The sequence below is a fragment of the Lactuca saligna genome, chromosome 9 (genome assembly GCF_052625555.1).
Source record: "Lactuca saligna cultivar CGN05327 chromosome 9, ASM5262555v1, whole genome shotgun sequence".
Lineage (NCBI taxonomy): Eukaryota > Viridiplantae > Streptophyta > Magnoliopsida > Asterales > Asteraceae > Lactuca > Lactuca saligna.
The window spans coordinates 6,710,536-6,728,478 of NC_136425.1; the positions used below are offsets into that span (position 1 = coordinate 6,710,536).

Genomic DNA, 17,943 nt, shown 5'->3' on the forward strand with positions numbered 1-17,943 from the left:
CGTTTTAAGTTGGCGACTCGGCGAGTCCATATCCTAGACTCGGCGAGTCGCCGCTGTTGGATGAAACCATAAGTTTCAGGGGTTTGCACCCTATTTAAACGACTTAACTGCCCCAAGCCATCCCCCATTCACCCTTAGAGCCCTGTATACCTCGTCCTAATCCATTCCTTGAGAGTTTGAGACTTTTGTGGGTGTTTTTGAAGGTTTTGAAGGAGGAAAGAAGTAGATCCAGAAGAAGGAAAGCCAACCAAGCAACTATTGTGTTCTTCCAGCAGTTCCTTTGAGGTATAACCCATTTTCCCCATGATTCTATGCTTAAAACTTCATTTGGGTCTTTCTTGGTCAAGTCCCCAAGCTCGTATGTGCCTTATATGTCGTATTAAGACGTTGGCCTCTGGATCTAGGCAAGATTGAGCTCCAGGAGCTCAGATCTGTTAGCTTTATGGCCCCATGTTGCTTGTTAGCCCTAGATCTACCCTTTTAAGGCATTTTGAGGCCTAAAATCCATATTGGTGAATATCCACACGTAAAGTGGGAAACTTTACGTGTGATTTGTATCCTAGAAGTCCAGATCTATGAATGGCATGGAGTGAATTCGAGCAAATCGGTGTATTTGGTGGATGCATGGCGGCGACTCGGCGAGTCGTATAGGTGACTCGGCGAGTCTGGTCGCGAGTCACTGATTTGGTCCCTTCATGATGTGTCGAGTTGAGCCGTGAGTCACAGGGGGGTGACTCGGTGAGTTGGGAGCTGAACTCACCCATGTTAGGACTCGGCGAGTCAATGCCCTGACTCGGCGAGTCCAAGGCAATCTTCATAGATCAAGAACAGACTCGGCGAGTTGTTCATACAACTCGGCGAGTCTTAGCATATGTGTTCTTCGGATGAAGATGAACTCGACGAGTTGTTCATACAACTCGGCGAGTAGGATGAAGGAGTAGAATGTCAGTTTAGAAGATGAACTCGTCGAGTCATAGCCCAACTCGACGAGTAGAATCAGGGACCCAGGACAATTGTGTTGGATTAGTGTCTAAGTCCATAACTATTTTGGTATGTACTTGACCCGATGGTGCATGGTCCTTTTGGGTTGCCTTCACCAAAGCAACTTGATTGGAGAAATGAATAAAGAGAGAGAGGATAATATGATTTATTAATATGTTATAAGAATAATATATTAAAGGAGAAATCATATTTGTTTAATTAATATTGGTCAATAATTAATTAAGAATTAGTTTTGTGATCAAATGTAATTAATTAAACTAGAGGGGCTGAATTGTAATTATGTGATAGTTACAAAATAAGGTAAGGATTATCTTATATATATGGTGAACGAATTTGAGGTGTAAATCTCTTAGAATTTGAGTATGATAAGGATTCAAGGATTATCTTATTGGTTGCTTAATGGATAATCAACTAGATAAGGATAATGACTGAAACCCTATCTCTACACCTATATAAACACCCCTAGGGCCATGAATTCGTGTATCCCTTCCCAAGAGGTCCTAGATACGAATTCTAACCTCTCACTTCTCTCCTTATACCTTCTCCACTTGCTTATGGTGTTTGTGAGCCATTAGAGGAGTGACACTTGTGACTCTAAGCCTTCCAAAGTCAATACAAGGAGATTTGGGATTGTTATTGCTACATAACAATCAAGGTAACACTATAAACTTATTCTCATGTTAATATGATTATATGTATGCTAGAATTAGGGTTTATAGTCTTGGATTCAAAGCATGTACAATAGAGAAACCTAGATCCAAGCATTAGGGTTTGTATGAGTACATAGGATGTCTTATGACCAAAACCCAACAGGGGTATCAGAGCCTAGATTGGTTTCAATTGTATTGATGCATATTTGATCGAAATAAGCACTGAAAATCGATTTTTTGAGTTTCTGAATGTTTGACTCGCCGAGTCACTTGGTGAACTCGCCGAGTTAGCTGTACTCGACGAGTCCAGGTCCAGACTCGACGAGTCAAAGGGTCTGACAGCTCAGATTCGCGATTTTCTTCCTGTTTTGCCTTTGGATAATTACCATAAACATGTTTTTGTGATAAAATCCGAATTTTTTCATTATTATGTGATTATCCTTACCTAAATAGAAGATAATTGTCAAAATTTAGATAATCACTTGTTTTATTAGATAAAGTTTGATTAATTGTAATTTAGATTTGAATTATCTTGTGAAATAGTTTCAATTTATCCCTTTAGGTTTTATAGTTTAAATTTGAACCCCAAAAGTTTTGTTGTTTTGAAATTTAAATAGTTAAAACCCTAATGTTTTGAAATGTTTCAAAACTTGCCCTCAAGTTTTGGAATTTAAAAGTTGATTAAAAGTTTAATTAGAAATGTTGAATTCTAAAACTCTAGTAATGTTTTGAAAAGTTCAAATCACACCCTTATGGTTTTATTAATTAATTAAGGAGTATAATTAAAGGAGGTTTAATAAATCCATAAAAGTTTAGGTTAACCATTTAATTGAATTAAAAGTGTAATTGTTAAAGTTAACCATATAGTATTTTAAAAGTATAAAATACACCCTATACTATATATATAACATTAAAGGTCTAACATTATATATATGTATGAGTAAAAGTCAGTCTTACCGTTAGTAGGCCTCATTCACGAAACTGGTCTATAAGGGGTGTTTAAGGAAATTGCCTATAAAATGGCGATTGAATGGGTATCCACTCTTACCCACCGCACTCTTGACTAGTGGAGGGTCGTTAGCCGAACGGGTAGGATAGGACGAAACCTTCCATTATAAGTATAATGAAATACAGAGTAACTAAATGTTTCGCAAATTCCCAATCTTAGTTACTTAGGCAAAAGTGAATTGATGCAATTCCATGAAATTACACTTTGTGCCCTTGCGAAGACGTTAGTGGAGCGTGTGTGGTTTACCGGCACACTAAATGGTTCTAAGCAAAGGTAGCAAAGGGTGACTCAATGTTTGTCATAGTTCGGTGGAGCGTGTGTGGTTTACCGGCACATCGAATAGGTGATTGTAACATGTGAGGGCACCATGTAGTTTGCATGGTTATTCACACCCGCTTTGTGATCCTCGGCATCCCAGTCACAAACAAGAGGGGCATATCGAGATTTAAACATGCCATTGAAATGTTCAATGAATCTCAAAGGATCTAGGAGTTTTCATAGATTTAAAACTTAAATTTCTTTTTCGTTTCTCATGGTGAAAACTAGTGAATCGTCATTCACTTACCTTCAAATGTTCTGCGATTTGGGTTACGGCATCCCTCTCCCGAGTTGTAGGATATTGTGTTGGGTCCTAGCCTTGGAATTTCATTTGGGTGATTTACCAAGGACTCAATCAATCAACTAACTTGAATTCGTTTTTCTCCCGATGTCAAAGTTCGACAACTATGGTCTTCTCAAATCCCGTGGAACAAGCATTCCACATGAAGATGATATTCCACGATTCGATCGAGGAACAAGAAATCATGCTTCACTTCCTCCTCCTCCTCCAATTATTCTCCCTAACCCACAAGATTGTAAAATTGAAAGGTTCAATATCACTCAAGCCCTTTTGGCAAGTAAACATAAAGAAGGAAAGTCGATGTGTGCACACGTCTTAGGGATGAAGTCACACATTGATAGATTAAGATGATAGGATCCATTGTCGGTGAAGAGATGGCTGTTGATTGGGTTCTTCAATCACTTCCTAACTCATATAGTGAGTTCATAAGAGAGTACTATATGATGAACCGCGACGTGACCCTTATAGATCTCACCTATATGCTTATTGCTGCTGAATCAGCAATGGTTTGGCGCAATAGAAAAGCAAAGTTGATTGGTGAATCTACCTTCGAGACCTCTGTGGATATAGACAATGGCAATGAAAGACATGCAATGATCGAAAAGTTTGATCATAAGAGAAAGGCGATGTCTGAATTAGTTCCATGTGTTGTTCCAAAAAGAGTCAATTTGCTTTTATTGCCAAGAGAAGGGGCATTGGAGACGAAGCTGCCCTATTTACCTAAGAGATCTAAGAGATGGGAGAGTCGAAACGTATGGCTCTAATTTAGGTAAAATCCATTGACTAACTCTTTTAAGCTTCATTCTAGGTTCTGAATACATAATGTGATAAGATTACAATTGATGTTTAGAAGGATCAAAGAAAAGAAAAGAAGCTTAAGGGAAGAAGTGAGCAGAATCTAACCGTGAAGGAATGGATTTCGATTGCGTTTCTCGAAGATTAGATTCTTGAGCTACTACTTAGAGTTAGAATTAGATTGCTAAGAAAGATGTATTTGCATAAGTTTTTCAATGAGTTGCATTGTGAAGGACAAATTTTTCCGCAATAAAATAAATTTTGATTTTAAATTTTATTTATTTATCCTTACAATGGCGTGTATGAAAAATTGATGTTAAAATTATTAGCAATAATGGATTTGTTTCTTATTGTGTTATGGAAAGTCAAGAATTTACCAAATAGGGAGAGTTTCTCATCGCCCAAGTTTCAATTGGACAGAAACTTGGAATCATGCAACTTGGTTGCATGATGAATGAGAAATTTCATATTTGATAATTAGACTAATTCGTTGACAAAGTGTCAAGTGAAGGACTAGGAGATCGAGTACACAAAGTTGTGTGTTGATCAAGTTCACCATAAGAGTAACAAAGATATTCGTCATCATTTACTAAAGGTTTAGTAAATATGATTATACTTACAAGATTAAGTGTAATTTTGAATTGATTAAAGGGTTTAGATCAATAGCAAAACGAATAAGAAGAATCAAATAGGCAGAAAGATAAGAGTTTCTCCATTCTAAGAAGAAGGGAGAGTGGCTTTTATGCTTTATGATAGGTCTTAATGATTAAGAACCATATCTCAATTGATCCTCTAAGTGAGTCTTGGTACAATTGTATGTCCAAGAAGAGGAATCAAAGATTGATGAAATGGTCAAATCAAGAAGACAATCATACTTTGTTCCAATAACAAGTCTTAAATTTAAGATTGTGACAATGAGTAAAAAGTATTAAAGGTTTATAACATTCATCAAATGTGGAAAGTTGTGATGTCTTGGATAAGACAAAGACCAACTATGATCAATTTATGAAGTGTTTTGATACAAGCTACACTAACTCTTGAAAATTTGTTTGTCAAGAAATGTTTATTGACAAAAGAATCTTATATGTCAAGGAGTCAGTGGGAGTCTTAATGGTCTCGAAAAGTTTCAAGAACAAATCAAATAAACCTTATCGATCATCACTAGCACACGAGTTGAGGTTTACAACCTATCGTAAAGACATTATTTTGTTTCTGTGCCAATCCAATCGAGTTAATTATGCATGTGAGTCCTATGAGTTCTCATTTGAATGCGTAAAAGGCAAGGACCTTGATCAATGAAAGGTACATTGATATGAAAAAGGTAAGATGCTTAACTACTTGGAAGACGTGGTGGGCAGTTGTGCTACCATAAGGCAAGAAATCAAGATTAAGAAAGTTCGATCCATATGAGTTTGAATTTGTCGTAAACTTTGGTTTTAACAAATTCGCATGGATAGGAACACATACACCGTTTAAATCTAAGTGTCATAAGATTTCCTCCTTCATGAAAATGATTGTGAGAAAATGCTTTCACTAAGAAAGATTTTAAAAGATAGTGATTGTAAAATTGCATTCTCAAATTCGATCATGGTTACGGCATCCCTTTCCATAATTTGAATTGTGAGGTTTGGCAATTAGTCTTAATTGTTAAGACACACATATGAACTATCTAAGGCAAAAGTGTATAAGTTCAAGAAGCCTTGATAAAAGATTATCAAAGCACTAAGTATTAGAAACATGAACTTAAGAAATTCAATAAGTATTGTTTTTCTGAAAGTTAAGATGTTTATGAATACATGTCGAAGCTAGTGGGAGCATAAGTGTTATGTTTTATAATAATCATCATGATAGTGGGAGCATAAATGTTATGATTGTATGATTATTAAGGCACGTATTGCATAGTTGGCAATATTAATTATAGAAAACAAGAGTCATACTTTGCAAAGTTGTAAGAGTTGAAAGGTTGTTTTGCTATAATTAAGGGAGAGAATATTATGCTTCATTTCAAATCTAAAGGATTAGGTTGTGGAATGTTAATAAATTTAGTCAAAGGTACATAGTGTGTTCTTAAAATTTCGATTGTGATTACGGCATTCCTCTTCGCAATTCGAGTTTTGAGAACATAGCAAATAAAACATTATGCGCTTCGGGTATAGGATCGATTGCGAATGCTTTAATGTTTGACCATTCTAAAATTTTCCAAATGTATAGTGCATTTAGAGGGAAAAGGGACTAGAATTGGTTTTGACTAAAATAATTAAACAACTATCAAAGGACAATCCAAAGTTCGACGAGGATTGGTCGCTTGCGAGTAGTTGGAAGTATAGTATTGGAAATTATGGAAGTGTTTCCATATTGGATGGACGATATCGACATCATTACGAATAGATAAGATTCTATTAAGAATGAGTTGTCATATAGAAAATATGGAAGTGTGTCCATGTTGGGAAGTAAAATCTATGTCTAGATTAGAAACTTTATGCGAAAGGATGTTCAAAGGAATGTACTTTGAGTGAGAGACATCATATCTAAGGAATTGTCTTGTAACAATCTCCGATAGAGGAATTTGTAATATCATTGGCAATAGTCTTTGAGACTTTGGTGCAGTGACATTACAAAAGGATCGTTGCATAAAGTGTTAGAATCTAGTATATTCTATAAGTAACAAGAATTTGACATTCTTACACTTAAGAAAATGGATTTGGTGTTGTAAAATGAGAATGATTGGAAATGTGTTCAATTTGTCTATTTCGCAAAAGTAAGAACCATAGGTAAACATTGTGTGCATGCTAGGAGCATGGGACAAGTGTTGGAATTCAAATGCGAAGTTGATTACCCGAAACGACAAATAATGAGTAATCGATATGGTGATAAATAAAACGTGTTTTGTTTATACTCAAAGGTTTGAGGCCATATGGGATTAGTATTATTCTTGTGTTTCACCTTGCATGTTTTGACTTCCAGAATAATTGAGTTTATTAAGAATAATCAAATTATTCAAACGGGCCACAGTCGTTCATATGTTGGAAGTAGATATGAATGAAGACTGTCGTGAATTGGTGTGTGGATTGTCTAGAAGAGTATTAGACATAAGCAAATGTTTGCTGCAACGTTCATGAGTGCTTATGAATATGATTTGAGCATTGGATTAAACCCACGCTCACTTGGATCACTCCATGAATTGTATTACGAGTGATTGGTGAGACGATAACATCTTAGCCCAACTCGACGAGTAGAATCAGGGACCCAGGACAATTGTGTTGGATTAGTGTCTAAGTCCATAACTATTTTGGTATGTACTTGACCCGATGGTGCATGGTCCTTTTGGGTTGCCTTCACCAAAGCAACTTGATTGGAGAAATGAATAAAGAGAGAGAGGATAATATGATTTATTAATATGTTATAAGAATAATATATTAAAGGAGAAATCATATTTGTTTAATTAATATTGGTCAATAATTAATTAAGAATTAGTTTTGTGATCAAATGTAATTAATTAAACTAGAGGGGCTGAATTGTAATTATGTGATAGTTACAAAATAAGGTAAGGATTATCTTATATATATGGTGAACGAATTTGAGGTGTAAATCTCTTAGAATTCGAGTATGATAAGGATTCAAGGATTATCTTATTGGTTGCTTAATGGATAATCAACTAGATAAGGATAATGACTGAAACCCTATCTCTACACCTATATAAACACCCCTAGGGCCATGAATTTGTGTATCCCTTCCCAAGAGGTCCTAGATACGAATTCTAACCTCTCACTTCTCTCCTTATACCTTCTCCACTTGCTTATGGTGTTTGTGAGCCATTAGAGGAGTGACACTTGTGACTCTAAGCCTTCCAAAGTCAATACAAGGAGATTTGGGATTGTTATTGCTACATAACAATCAAGGTAACACTATAAACTTATTCTCATGTTAATATGATTATATGTATGCTAGAATTAGGGTTTATAGTCTTGGATTCAAAGCATGTACAATAGAGAAACCTAGATCCAAGCATTAGGGTTTGTATGAGCACATAGGATGTCTTATGACCAAAACCCAACAAATTGTCTGGACAGGGACTCAGCGAGTGGAGATCCACTCGGCGAGTCGGGTCAACTAAAAGTTGACTTCGAATTGACTTAGGGCTAGACCAGGGAAAAAATGGTCTTTTTACCCAAATGACAGTTAGCAGTGTGTGATTAAGTATATTGTGGGAATTACAGCCGGGGAGTTTCCGGAGCAGCAGTAGCAGTAGTAGGTGATCAATTCCCACATAGACCAGCAGTTATTTCGAGGTGAGCTTCCTTCCAGTAGTAACGGGTCTAAGGCACCAAGGCCGGCCCGTATAGACGAGACGTTAGTATTAGAGAGTGGGCCGAGCCCGTATCTCTTAGTTGAGTTGATTATGATATATGCCAGTATGATAGAATTGTTTACTCTTGTTGTCTGTGCGATACTTGTATGATATGAGTTGGCGGTTGAGTGTGGGCGAGGCCCATATCTCTCCGAGAAGGGAGTGTGGGCTAGGCCCGTATCTCCCAGATAACGAAGTGTGGGCGGGGCCCGTATCTTCACGAGTGTGGGCGGGGCCCGTATCTCTCAGAAAGCGAAGTGTGGGCGGGGCCCGTATCTTCACGAGTGTGGGCGTGGCCCGTATCTCCTAATTGCATGTTGTTTGTTAAATGCTTGCATGGTATGGGGTATTATGGGGGAGCTCACTAAGCTTTGTGCTTACGGTTTCAGTTTTGGTTTCAGGTACCTCCTCAGCTAGGGGAAAGGAGTCGGCGCGGTAGCAGCATGTCACACACACACACACACTCTTCGGTTTCCGCATTTACGAGCTTTTCTGGGATTGATACTCTGATATTCTGATTAGTTGTATGTTTTGGTTTTCAGACATGGTTCAGTTTATATTATGGATGATCGAATGATGTTTTAGTTATTAATATTTTCTAAAGTAACGTTTTTAAACAAAAAAAAATTTGATGTGAAAATTTGGGTCGTTACACCCTAATCGTGTGTGTGTGATCATTTTGTGCATTCTTAAGCTTGGAGGTGGATTTTCTTGGAGAAAAGAGCTTGGAGATCAAGCATTCAGAAGCAAGGAGCTTGAAGGACCTGAAATCCATTGTATTTAGCATCTTCTAGAAGGTATAAATCATTACCCTAACCTCATTCATTCTAGATCCCCTCTTTGGTCAAATTCTAGGGTTTTCATAGTATGACTGGAAGCTATTCTTCTTTGCAATCTCAGATCTGAAGTTGTAACTTCAAAACTGAGCTCCTTTGGGCTTCTTAGTACATAAAGTTTCCAGCTTGTGCAAGAATGAGACTCTCCCAAGGTGTAAAGCTCCATTGGAAGCATAGATTGGTCATTTAGGGCCTTTAGAACCTTGTATGTGCGTAAAGTTTGCAACTTTACTTGATAAACATGCCTTAGAAGCTTGGATATGTAATCTGGAGCCTTGCCATGGCTTAAAAAGCATCTGCATGGATGAAAGTCTGTGAAGCAAAATTCAGAAAAATGCATATGACATGAACCATTTTTGTAGTTTTGGCCTATCTATTTTTATATCAACCACTAAAAAATGTTGGAGTATATAAATTATTTGTTTATTTTGTTAACCACTCAATATAATTTAGTGGTTAATACATTTTTATGCTTATTAAATCCAATCTCTCATTTTTAATCATATTTTATTTTATTCCTTTAATTATATTTTAGTTTTAAGGGTTTATTTATTTATTTATTTTCTATTCAAGTATTTATATTTAATATTTGATGACAATTATATTATATATAATGTATATCGATTATACAATATTTTTCATAATTTTTATTTTTACAACTATTGCCTAATATATTTTTTTGTATTTTATTTATATAAATATAGAGACTCTATATAGTTATATATATTTTTATTTGTTTGTGGCGTTTTAGATATAATTTATGTTTAAAAAACGATTAATTAAATAAAATGGTTTTATAGAACATTTTAGATAAATTAGTTAATTTTTTTAAAAACTATTAAAAATGATTAATAATTAGAGAAGGCATTTAATTAGAGATTAAATTTAAGTGAATGATAAAGTTATTTATTTTTAAGTTATAATATTAGCCTAACCATCTTGTGAACACGAATGAATCAATGGTCAATAATATGGATCAAAGTTTACTTTTTTATTGAACTTGTATTTAGTCACCTTTTATTATACTCCAAAGCCAAATTAACAAAGTCAGATGATTACTTCGAACGAGATGGTTATTACATAGGTCTTATAACAAAATTTCAATTAAAATGTGATGACGATAATTTACAAAGTCGCTTGTTATTTGAAGCATGCTTGTGGATTTCGCAAGCGGTAGAAAATGGTGTCAAAACTCAAAACAAAAGGTTTGGAAGCGTTAACTCAAAACGAAGGGTTTGGAACATCTAAATGATCAAGTTGGTGTTTGTACTTTGGTAAAACTTTATTTATTTATTTTGGATGGAAAAAGCATTTTTTGAAAAAAAAATAGTTTGTTTTTCAAAAGATGTAAAAAACTCTTTTTGACATCTTTTCCATAAGACAAAATAGACAAAAAAAAAAAAAAAAAAAAAAAAAAAAAAGTTTATGATTTTTGAAGTTCTAACCTTAATTTCATATTTTTTTTTTTTCCGTAAATATTGTTGTTGCAGCCGTGCCACCACTCTCACCATTGTTACCGTTATGTTTGCAACCTCTGCCATCACACCCACCGACATCATCCCCATCATCAACGCCACCACCTTCGGCGCCACCTCCTCCATTGCCACCTCCTTTATAGGCACCACCACTTCCGTCACCACTAACCAATATCACCATCGCCGCAACCAACACCATTGTCGCCTCCACCTCCACCACCTGGGCACCACAACCACCACCTCCAATCTGTAAATTTTTAAAAAACAATTAATTTTATATAAGAATCAAATATATGGAAATATATTTTTTAATATATATTTTATTCAAACAGACAAAAAAAAACCCAAAGGTAAAGAAAAAAAAAATTACCTAAATGTTTAACGACGAATTATCGAGTTACCTTCCTTTTATGTTTAGAAAATGAGAAATCCAACATGCCAATAAATCATGTGGTAGGCATTATGCATTAGTGTCTCCTGATAGATCCCATCTTTATGATTAATGTTTGACTTTCAACCTCTCTTTTATATTCCCTAAAACAATGCCATCCTTTCATTTCCTTTATACATGATTCTAAGTAATAATGTTTTTTTTTTTCAACTTTTCCATTATAAAAATACACAAGTGGGAATATATATATATATATATATATATATATATATATATATATATATATATATATATATATATATATATATATATATATATATGGTTTAGTTAATTTTTATCACTTAACTTTTGGTTTTGTGCTCATTTGGTTACTTAACTTTTTTTAAGTTTTAAAAAATCATCAAAATTTTGACTTTGTGCTCATTTAGTCACTTAACTTTTGGTTTGATCACTTAACTTTTAGAATTATATTCATTTAGTCACTAAACTTTTAAATTTTTTTAAAAGTTTAGTGACTAAATGAGGACAATTTTAAAAGTTAGGTGACTAAATGTAACCAAACATTTACTAAAGCATTTCAACTCTTTATCAAAAAACTTGTAATTATTCCATTCCACGAAATCTAGAATTTGTAAAATACCACATATAACCTTTCCTCTTCAACTTTTTTTGATAGTGAAACTGATCAGGAGGCATCCATTAAGTTCCTCTTTTTTGTTTTTTTTTTGTTTTTTTTCCTTTTTCTATCCATAAGCCACACCCTTGGATTTCATCAATGCTAAACTATTAATCCATACTTTTTACCAACCAATGTCGTTATTGGCAGCAAGGTTGATTGCAAGCTTGTTCTTGAAGGTACCAAAGGACCTTCAATTATCGTCTTCACATCATAGTTTCATTCACAATACAATGATATGTAGCACGATCTATAGTATAATGGTTCAACCAACAACATCAGAAATTGAAGAAAACAAATACATATGAAAGTAGAAACTCACAACATGATTTATTTGTTGTATGTTACATCCTAAAAGAACCCTCTAATTCTACCCTTTAGGTTATCCAAAATAAATATCAAGGACACATCCGTGGTCTACTTGACAGCAACCATTATCCGCAAACACCATCCCGATAGTTAGTGGTCGGTGCTGGTTAGTTGTTGTAATGGTCATTTGTGGTGGGAAGGACGAACCTTAATGTAACGTCCAAAAATTTCAACCAATTTAAACTTTTTAAAACAACCCAATTTCATTAAGTTATTACAAAAAGGTTTTCAATATGACTATTATCAGAGTATTTCCCAGAATCACATCATAACACATAAAACATGAGGGGCGGTACGACCACGCCTTTACCTTGCCAAGGTCTCCTGAAGTACCTGAAACATTAAACCATAACTGTAAGCCCGAAAGCTTAGTGAGATACCCCCAAAATACCAACCACATATACCATACACATAACATATCTTAACAGAACAACCATGCACTTCAGGTCTACTGTGTGACTGGTCCGCCGCACCGGGCCTTCAGTCCACTTAGTCCACCCTCCGAGTCTAGCCATATCCATCAAGTCTGCAGTGTGGTTGGTCCACCCGCACCAGACCTTCAACCCACCTGGTCTACTCTCTGAGTCTACAGTATGACTGGTCCGCCCGCACCCGGCCTTCAGTCGGCCTGGTCCACTCTCCGAGCCTCGGCACGTCTGGTCCGCTCTCGTGGGGCTTACAACCTATCCGGACCGCTCGCTAGGCCTTCGGAATATCCATTCCGCCCTGGGTATGTTGGCCTACAGCACAAAGCAGGACCCGCCTCAACCCAACCCCAGTCAACCAACCATGTGCACATAAACATATAACCATATAACAATTAATCATCAATCAACCGATCTAGCAGATCACATACATAGCATACTCTAACCAGGATACTGACCTAACCAGTCACTAATATAGCATCATCCCCTATATACCAGGATTCCGACCTTAACCAGGTCTCTAACATATACCATCCTAACTACTAGGATGCAAGCATATAGCAAAGCAATAACATAGCAAATAATAACTACCCAGATTTCCATCCGATAAAGGGCCGACCTTGGTGCCTTAGACCCTATCGATATAGTGAGGATGACTCACCTCGCAACTGTTGACTGAAAAGATAAGATCACGCTGCCCCCACCTCCGATACGAACTCCAGCACTGATCAATACCAAAAGACTGAACTCAATAAATACCAATAATTACCAAATTACCCCTGGAAGTTAATTGGTCAACTTTTGGTCAAAGTCAAAGTCCTCGGTCAAAGTCAAACTTCTTGACTGACTCTACTCGCCGACTCAGCCCGCTGACTCATCGAGTCCATAGGCTCTGAAAACTCTCATATCGCGACCCAACTCGCCGAGTCGCCCCAAGACTCGCCGAGTACCACGAACTCTGAGTCCCTTCGACTCACCGATTCACGACTTAACTAGAAAAGGTTAGTATTCCTCGACCAGACTCGCCGAGTCCACGAACAGACTCGCCGAGTCCAAGGCAACATTCATCAGACTCGCCGAGTTGTTCTTCCGACTCGTCGAGTTCCTGCCTATCTTCATCCAACTCGCCGAGTACACCCATGTGACTCGCCAAGTGCCTCTAGTTCTTAATCCATATAGTAGCTTTCTAAGCTATGCAGGGACTCCCAACCATAGATCTACTCTCCTACAACTCATCCATCACATAAAGTGGCAAACTTGACGTGAATCCAAAGAGATCTAAGAATAAAACACTCTTGGGCTAGGGTTTAGGACAAGAAGGCTTCACTAACAACTCAAGGACAGGGGCTCTATGCACTTCTGGATCATCTTTATTCCAGATCTGAGGTAGCAACCTTTGATCCCACCTCCAACCTGAAATAGCTCTAAATAAGCTCCCAAAAACTCCACAATGATAGATCTAGAAGCTCAAAAGTTCCAACAACGAATTATTACCTCAAAAGGAAGCTCCAACTGAAGAATTTAATCTTCAAAGATCTCTTCACCAAGCACTTATCAAGGTTCCAAATACTCTCCAATGCTCTCACAAACGGATTTAGGGTTTCTGGACTTCAAAAGGGGCTAAGGGGACTGAGGGGAGGGCATTAAGTCCTTTAAATAGGGTGCAACCCTGAAGATTGGGGGTTTTCTCTCTTCAGCACCAACTCGCCGAGTTGGCCACTTTACACGCGACCATAATCGCGACACTACTCGCCGAGTCCACCCATGGACTCGCCGAGTTGACCATCCTTATTTACACTTTGAACCTTGAACTTGCACTCCTGAACTCGGGATGTTACACTTAACGTCCAACTAGTTTATTTCTCATTATATCTCTTTAACTCTCTCTACATTTTAATATATATATATATATATATATATATATATATATATATATAAAATAAAAATATAAGAGATATAATGACGTGGAATGGTGGGTATACCTAGTGATGAAAGTGGGTCCAAACCCGGCTCAGATGGACTCAAACCCGAAAACCCAGTTAACATGATTTTGTAGTACCGAACTGGTATATAGGAACTGATTCTAGTTCGGTTCCGAGCAAAGTGGGTCTAGAATCGGAAAACCAGAAAATGTCAAAGTGGGTCGGGTAGAACCAGGTAATGTGTGTCTAGAACCGGAAAACCCGAGAAAACCATTTTTTTTTTTTTTATAATTAATTAGTACGTTGAACTTTAAAAATTTCTAGCTTTTGGTATCACGACTTTGGGGGATTGTAAGTCATTGAATTGCAAGTCAAAAACATCAAAATTATAGTCTAAACCATGTGCAAACTCTAATATACACGTTGGAAAAATATCAAATGCTAATCCGACTTCAACCGAATTAGATATATATGTTCTAAATTTTCACAAAAAAAAAAACCTGAATTTTTTTATCTTTGATATCCTAACTTTGGGGGATTATAAATCAATGAATATGAAATCAAAAATAACAAAATTATAATATAAAATTATTTACAAACTCTAAACTATACGTTAGAAAAAAACCCATGCTAATTTGACTTCAAACAAATTAGAGATGCATGTTTTAAAATTTTCACAAAATATTAAAAAATAAAAAATTTTCAGATTTGATATCCTGAATTTGGGAGAATGTAATTCAATGAATATGAAATAAAAAATGATACAATTATAGTCTGAAGCCTTGTACAAACTGTAAACTACACTGTGGTAAAAACCGCATTCTCATCCGACTTCAAATGAATGATATATATATATATATATATATATATATATATATATATATATATATTAAACTTTTACAGAAACTAATTTTATCCCCTAAAACCGGTTCTAGTTCCAAGCATCGGTTCCAGTTCTTAAGCCCGATTTACGCTGATCCGAAGGACCTAAACCCGGATTATCCAAAACCCGGATAAAACCATTGTTTAAACCCGAAACCCGGATCGGTTCTACATATTTTGGTTCTAATGGTTCCGGTTTCGGTTTTAAATCTCATTCCTAGGGATGTCAACCTTTAGTGTAAGGGTAGATCCATTGTAGAATCCGGGGTAGCCCAGGATGTCCCTTAAATTTTTTTTTTTTCAGTGGTGTAATTTTTTAGGAAAATTTCCTTTTATGTAGTGTACATGTATGTATCCATTCACTTATAAATACAAGCAAACAATTGGTTTGTTGGTTAAGGCACTGACTTATTGAAGCAAAGGTCTTAGGATCAATTCTCACTTCTTTACATATCTTTTGTTTACCTTTGTTTTATTTTTCCAACTATTCTATCCCACATCGTCAAACGCATATAAACTCAACCATTTTCTTATATTATATAAACTTGTTATCCTCATGCCATTTTCTTATATTATATAAACTTGTTATCCTCATGCTTTCATTTGATATCTACTTTGAGTCCTACATCGATTCAAGTATCAAAAAATACTTCAACTACATGCTTATATAAAAAAGACTTGATCTTAACTAAGGATTCGATTAATGTTTGAGTTTAAAACCAAAAATAAACCAGGGAAACACCGAACCGATGGGTTTGGGTTTGGTTTGGTTTTAAAAGTTTCAAAACCGAAGTTGTTTGTTTTGGGTTCGGTTTTAAGTCAAAACCGACCCAACTTGGCCCATGCTCAACTGTTACTATGATACCATATGATTTTTTTTTGGAATACCCTTTACTTTAAAACCGATTATGTTATTACTTTAGTAATTGTATGTGATAAATGATGTGACATCCACCATAATTTATGGTTAGTGGCAAGTCTTCCTTATGACTTTACAAGTTTGAGATTCTTCTTTACAAGTTTGAACTTCTTTAACTTTACAAGCTTTGATTAACATATAAAAGTTTGGAATGCTCATAGTTATTTCGTTAAAGAAGAACACTTTAACTCCAAATATCAAGAAAATCATATATCCGATCTTAACCTTCATCTTTCAATTATAACATACGGCTTAGCATATATAAGATCATCTAATTCAAAACTAAATCTCCCATGAATATGAAGTACAAGCTCGTATTATGGTTATGCACGATGAGTTAATACGATACAAGGCTTACTTGATCACCCTTGTGGAATTTACAAGGCTTACTTGATCGACCTTGTGGAATTCTAAATGTACAAACAAATGCACCCAAAAATACATATCTTGAATTTTCAACAAGTATTATATATAAAGAAAATTACACAATCATATGTACATGATATATATCTTTTTTTTTCTTTTTTTTTTTTTCTTTTTTTTTTTTCCTTTCTGTTTTTGGTGGTTCTATTTCTTGAAAATAAAAAATAAAACCCTCATATCACAAAACCACTCAACTCTCCATAACTTCTGAGCCTCTCATGATTCTAATTCTTCTACAAGAAGTAAGAAACATATCCCATGGTACATCTCCAACAAGCATCCAATCTCCATCTTTGTCTTCATATGTAGGTGCATGTTCAGACTTGTACCCTTCCCTCTCAGAGTACAACCCTATAATGCACTTAAACATATCTTGCAATCCTTTCGTGAGTTCTCCATAGCTTTTGTACACTTTTAAGTCAACTTTTCTCAAGTAGGGAGCCCCATCCATGCTTACTTTCACATATATTCCCGAACCAATCTCGGAATCGTATTTTTTCCCTTGAAGTACGCTTTTCCGGTAAGATCTCACCGGCGGCCACCCTACAACTTGTGCCCTGAAAACCATTTAACAGTTTACGTAAGTATATGCATCTGAATGTCTTTGTTTGTGTATGTGTGTGCTTTAGGTGTGGATTTAGTTAAGATTTAGCATCGGTTTTGTAACTTACTTGGATGGTGGGGGTGATCTTGATGAATCATTTTCATCTGAGATACTTGAATCCATCTCCGATGAGCTTCTTTTGTTGGTGTTCACCGTAGAAGGTGGTGGTTTTGTCTCCGGTAGATCGTCGGTTGCTCCCGGCAATCCTAATCTTAGCTCGGTTGCTTCGAAGTTAATTAGATCCATGTGTCTTGTGTAAATCGACCAAAGATGAAAGTGGAGGTCGGAAAAGTGCTCTTGATTCTTGAAGGGAAGAAGATGATTTCCGGCGAGGGAGTTTGAGGGGAAATTGGTTTGTGGATTGGTTTTGTGATTGGAAGATAAGTTATATAAAAGATGAGGGCTGTGACATGATTTAGGTGACTTATTCTGTATGTGAATGAATTTCATAACATGAGGAATTCGACGCCCACTCGCATACTCTCCTAATGTGATATTCACTCGCCATTGAATACAAAAAACTCAAATGGTTTTCCAAAGAGTTTAGAAATCACGCGCGTAAAGAGAGTTAGTGGTTAGTTGTCAACGGAGGAGACAA

At 36.0% G+C, this 17,943-nt stretch overlaps 1 protein-coding gene across 1 annotated transcript; it reads right to left on the reverse strand.

Moving 5' to 3' along the window:
- Positions 1-16,761: 16,761 nt before the first annotated feature.
- LOC145015451 (auxin-induced protein 22D-like) lies at positions 16,762-17,733 on the reverse strand. The gene is made up of 2 exons (XM_078973926.1): positions 17,413-17,733; positions 16,762-17,298 (listed from the first exon to the last, which is right to left on the reverse strand). The coding sequence occupies exons 1-2, from the start codon at positions 17,589-17,591 to the stop codon at positions 16,932-16,934; spliced, it is 546 nt and encodes a 181-aa protein (XP_078830052.1). The 5' UTR covers positions 17,592-17,733; the 3' UTR covers positions 16,762-16,931.
- Positions 17,734-17,943: the final 210 nt, after the last annotated feature.

Coding starts and splice junctions, on each gene's coding strand:
- LOC145015451 (XM_078973926.1), bottom strand. CDS start 17,591: ATGGATCTAATTAACTTCGAAGCAACCGAGCTAAGATTAGGATTGCCG. Junction 17,299..17,412: donor AGATCACCCCCACCATCCAA/GTAAGTTACAAA, acceptor AATGGTTTTCAG/GGCACAAGTTGTAGGGTGGC.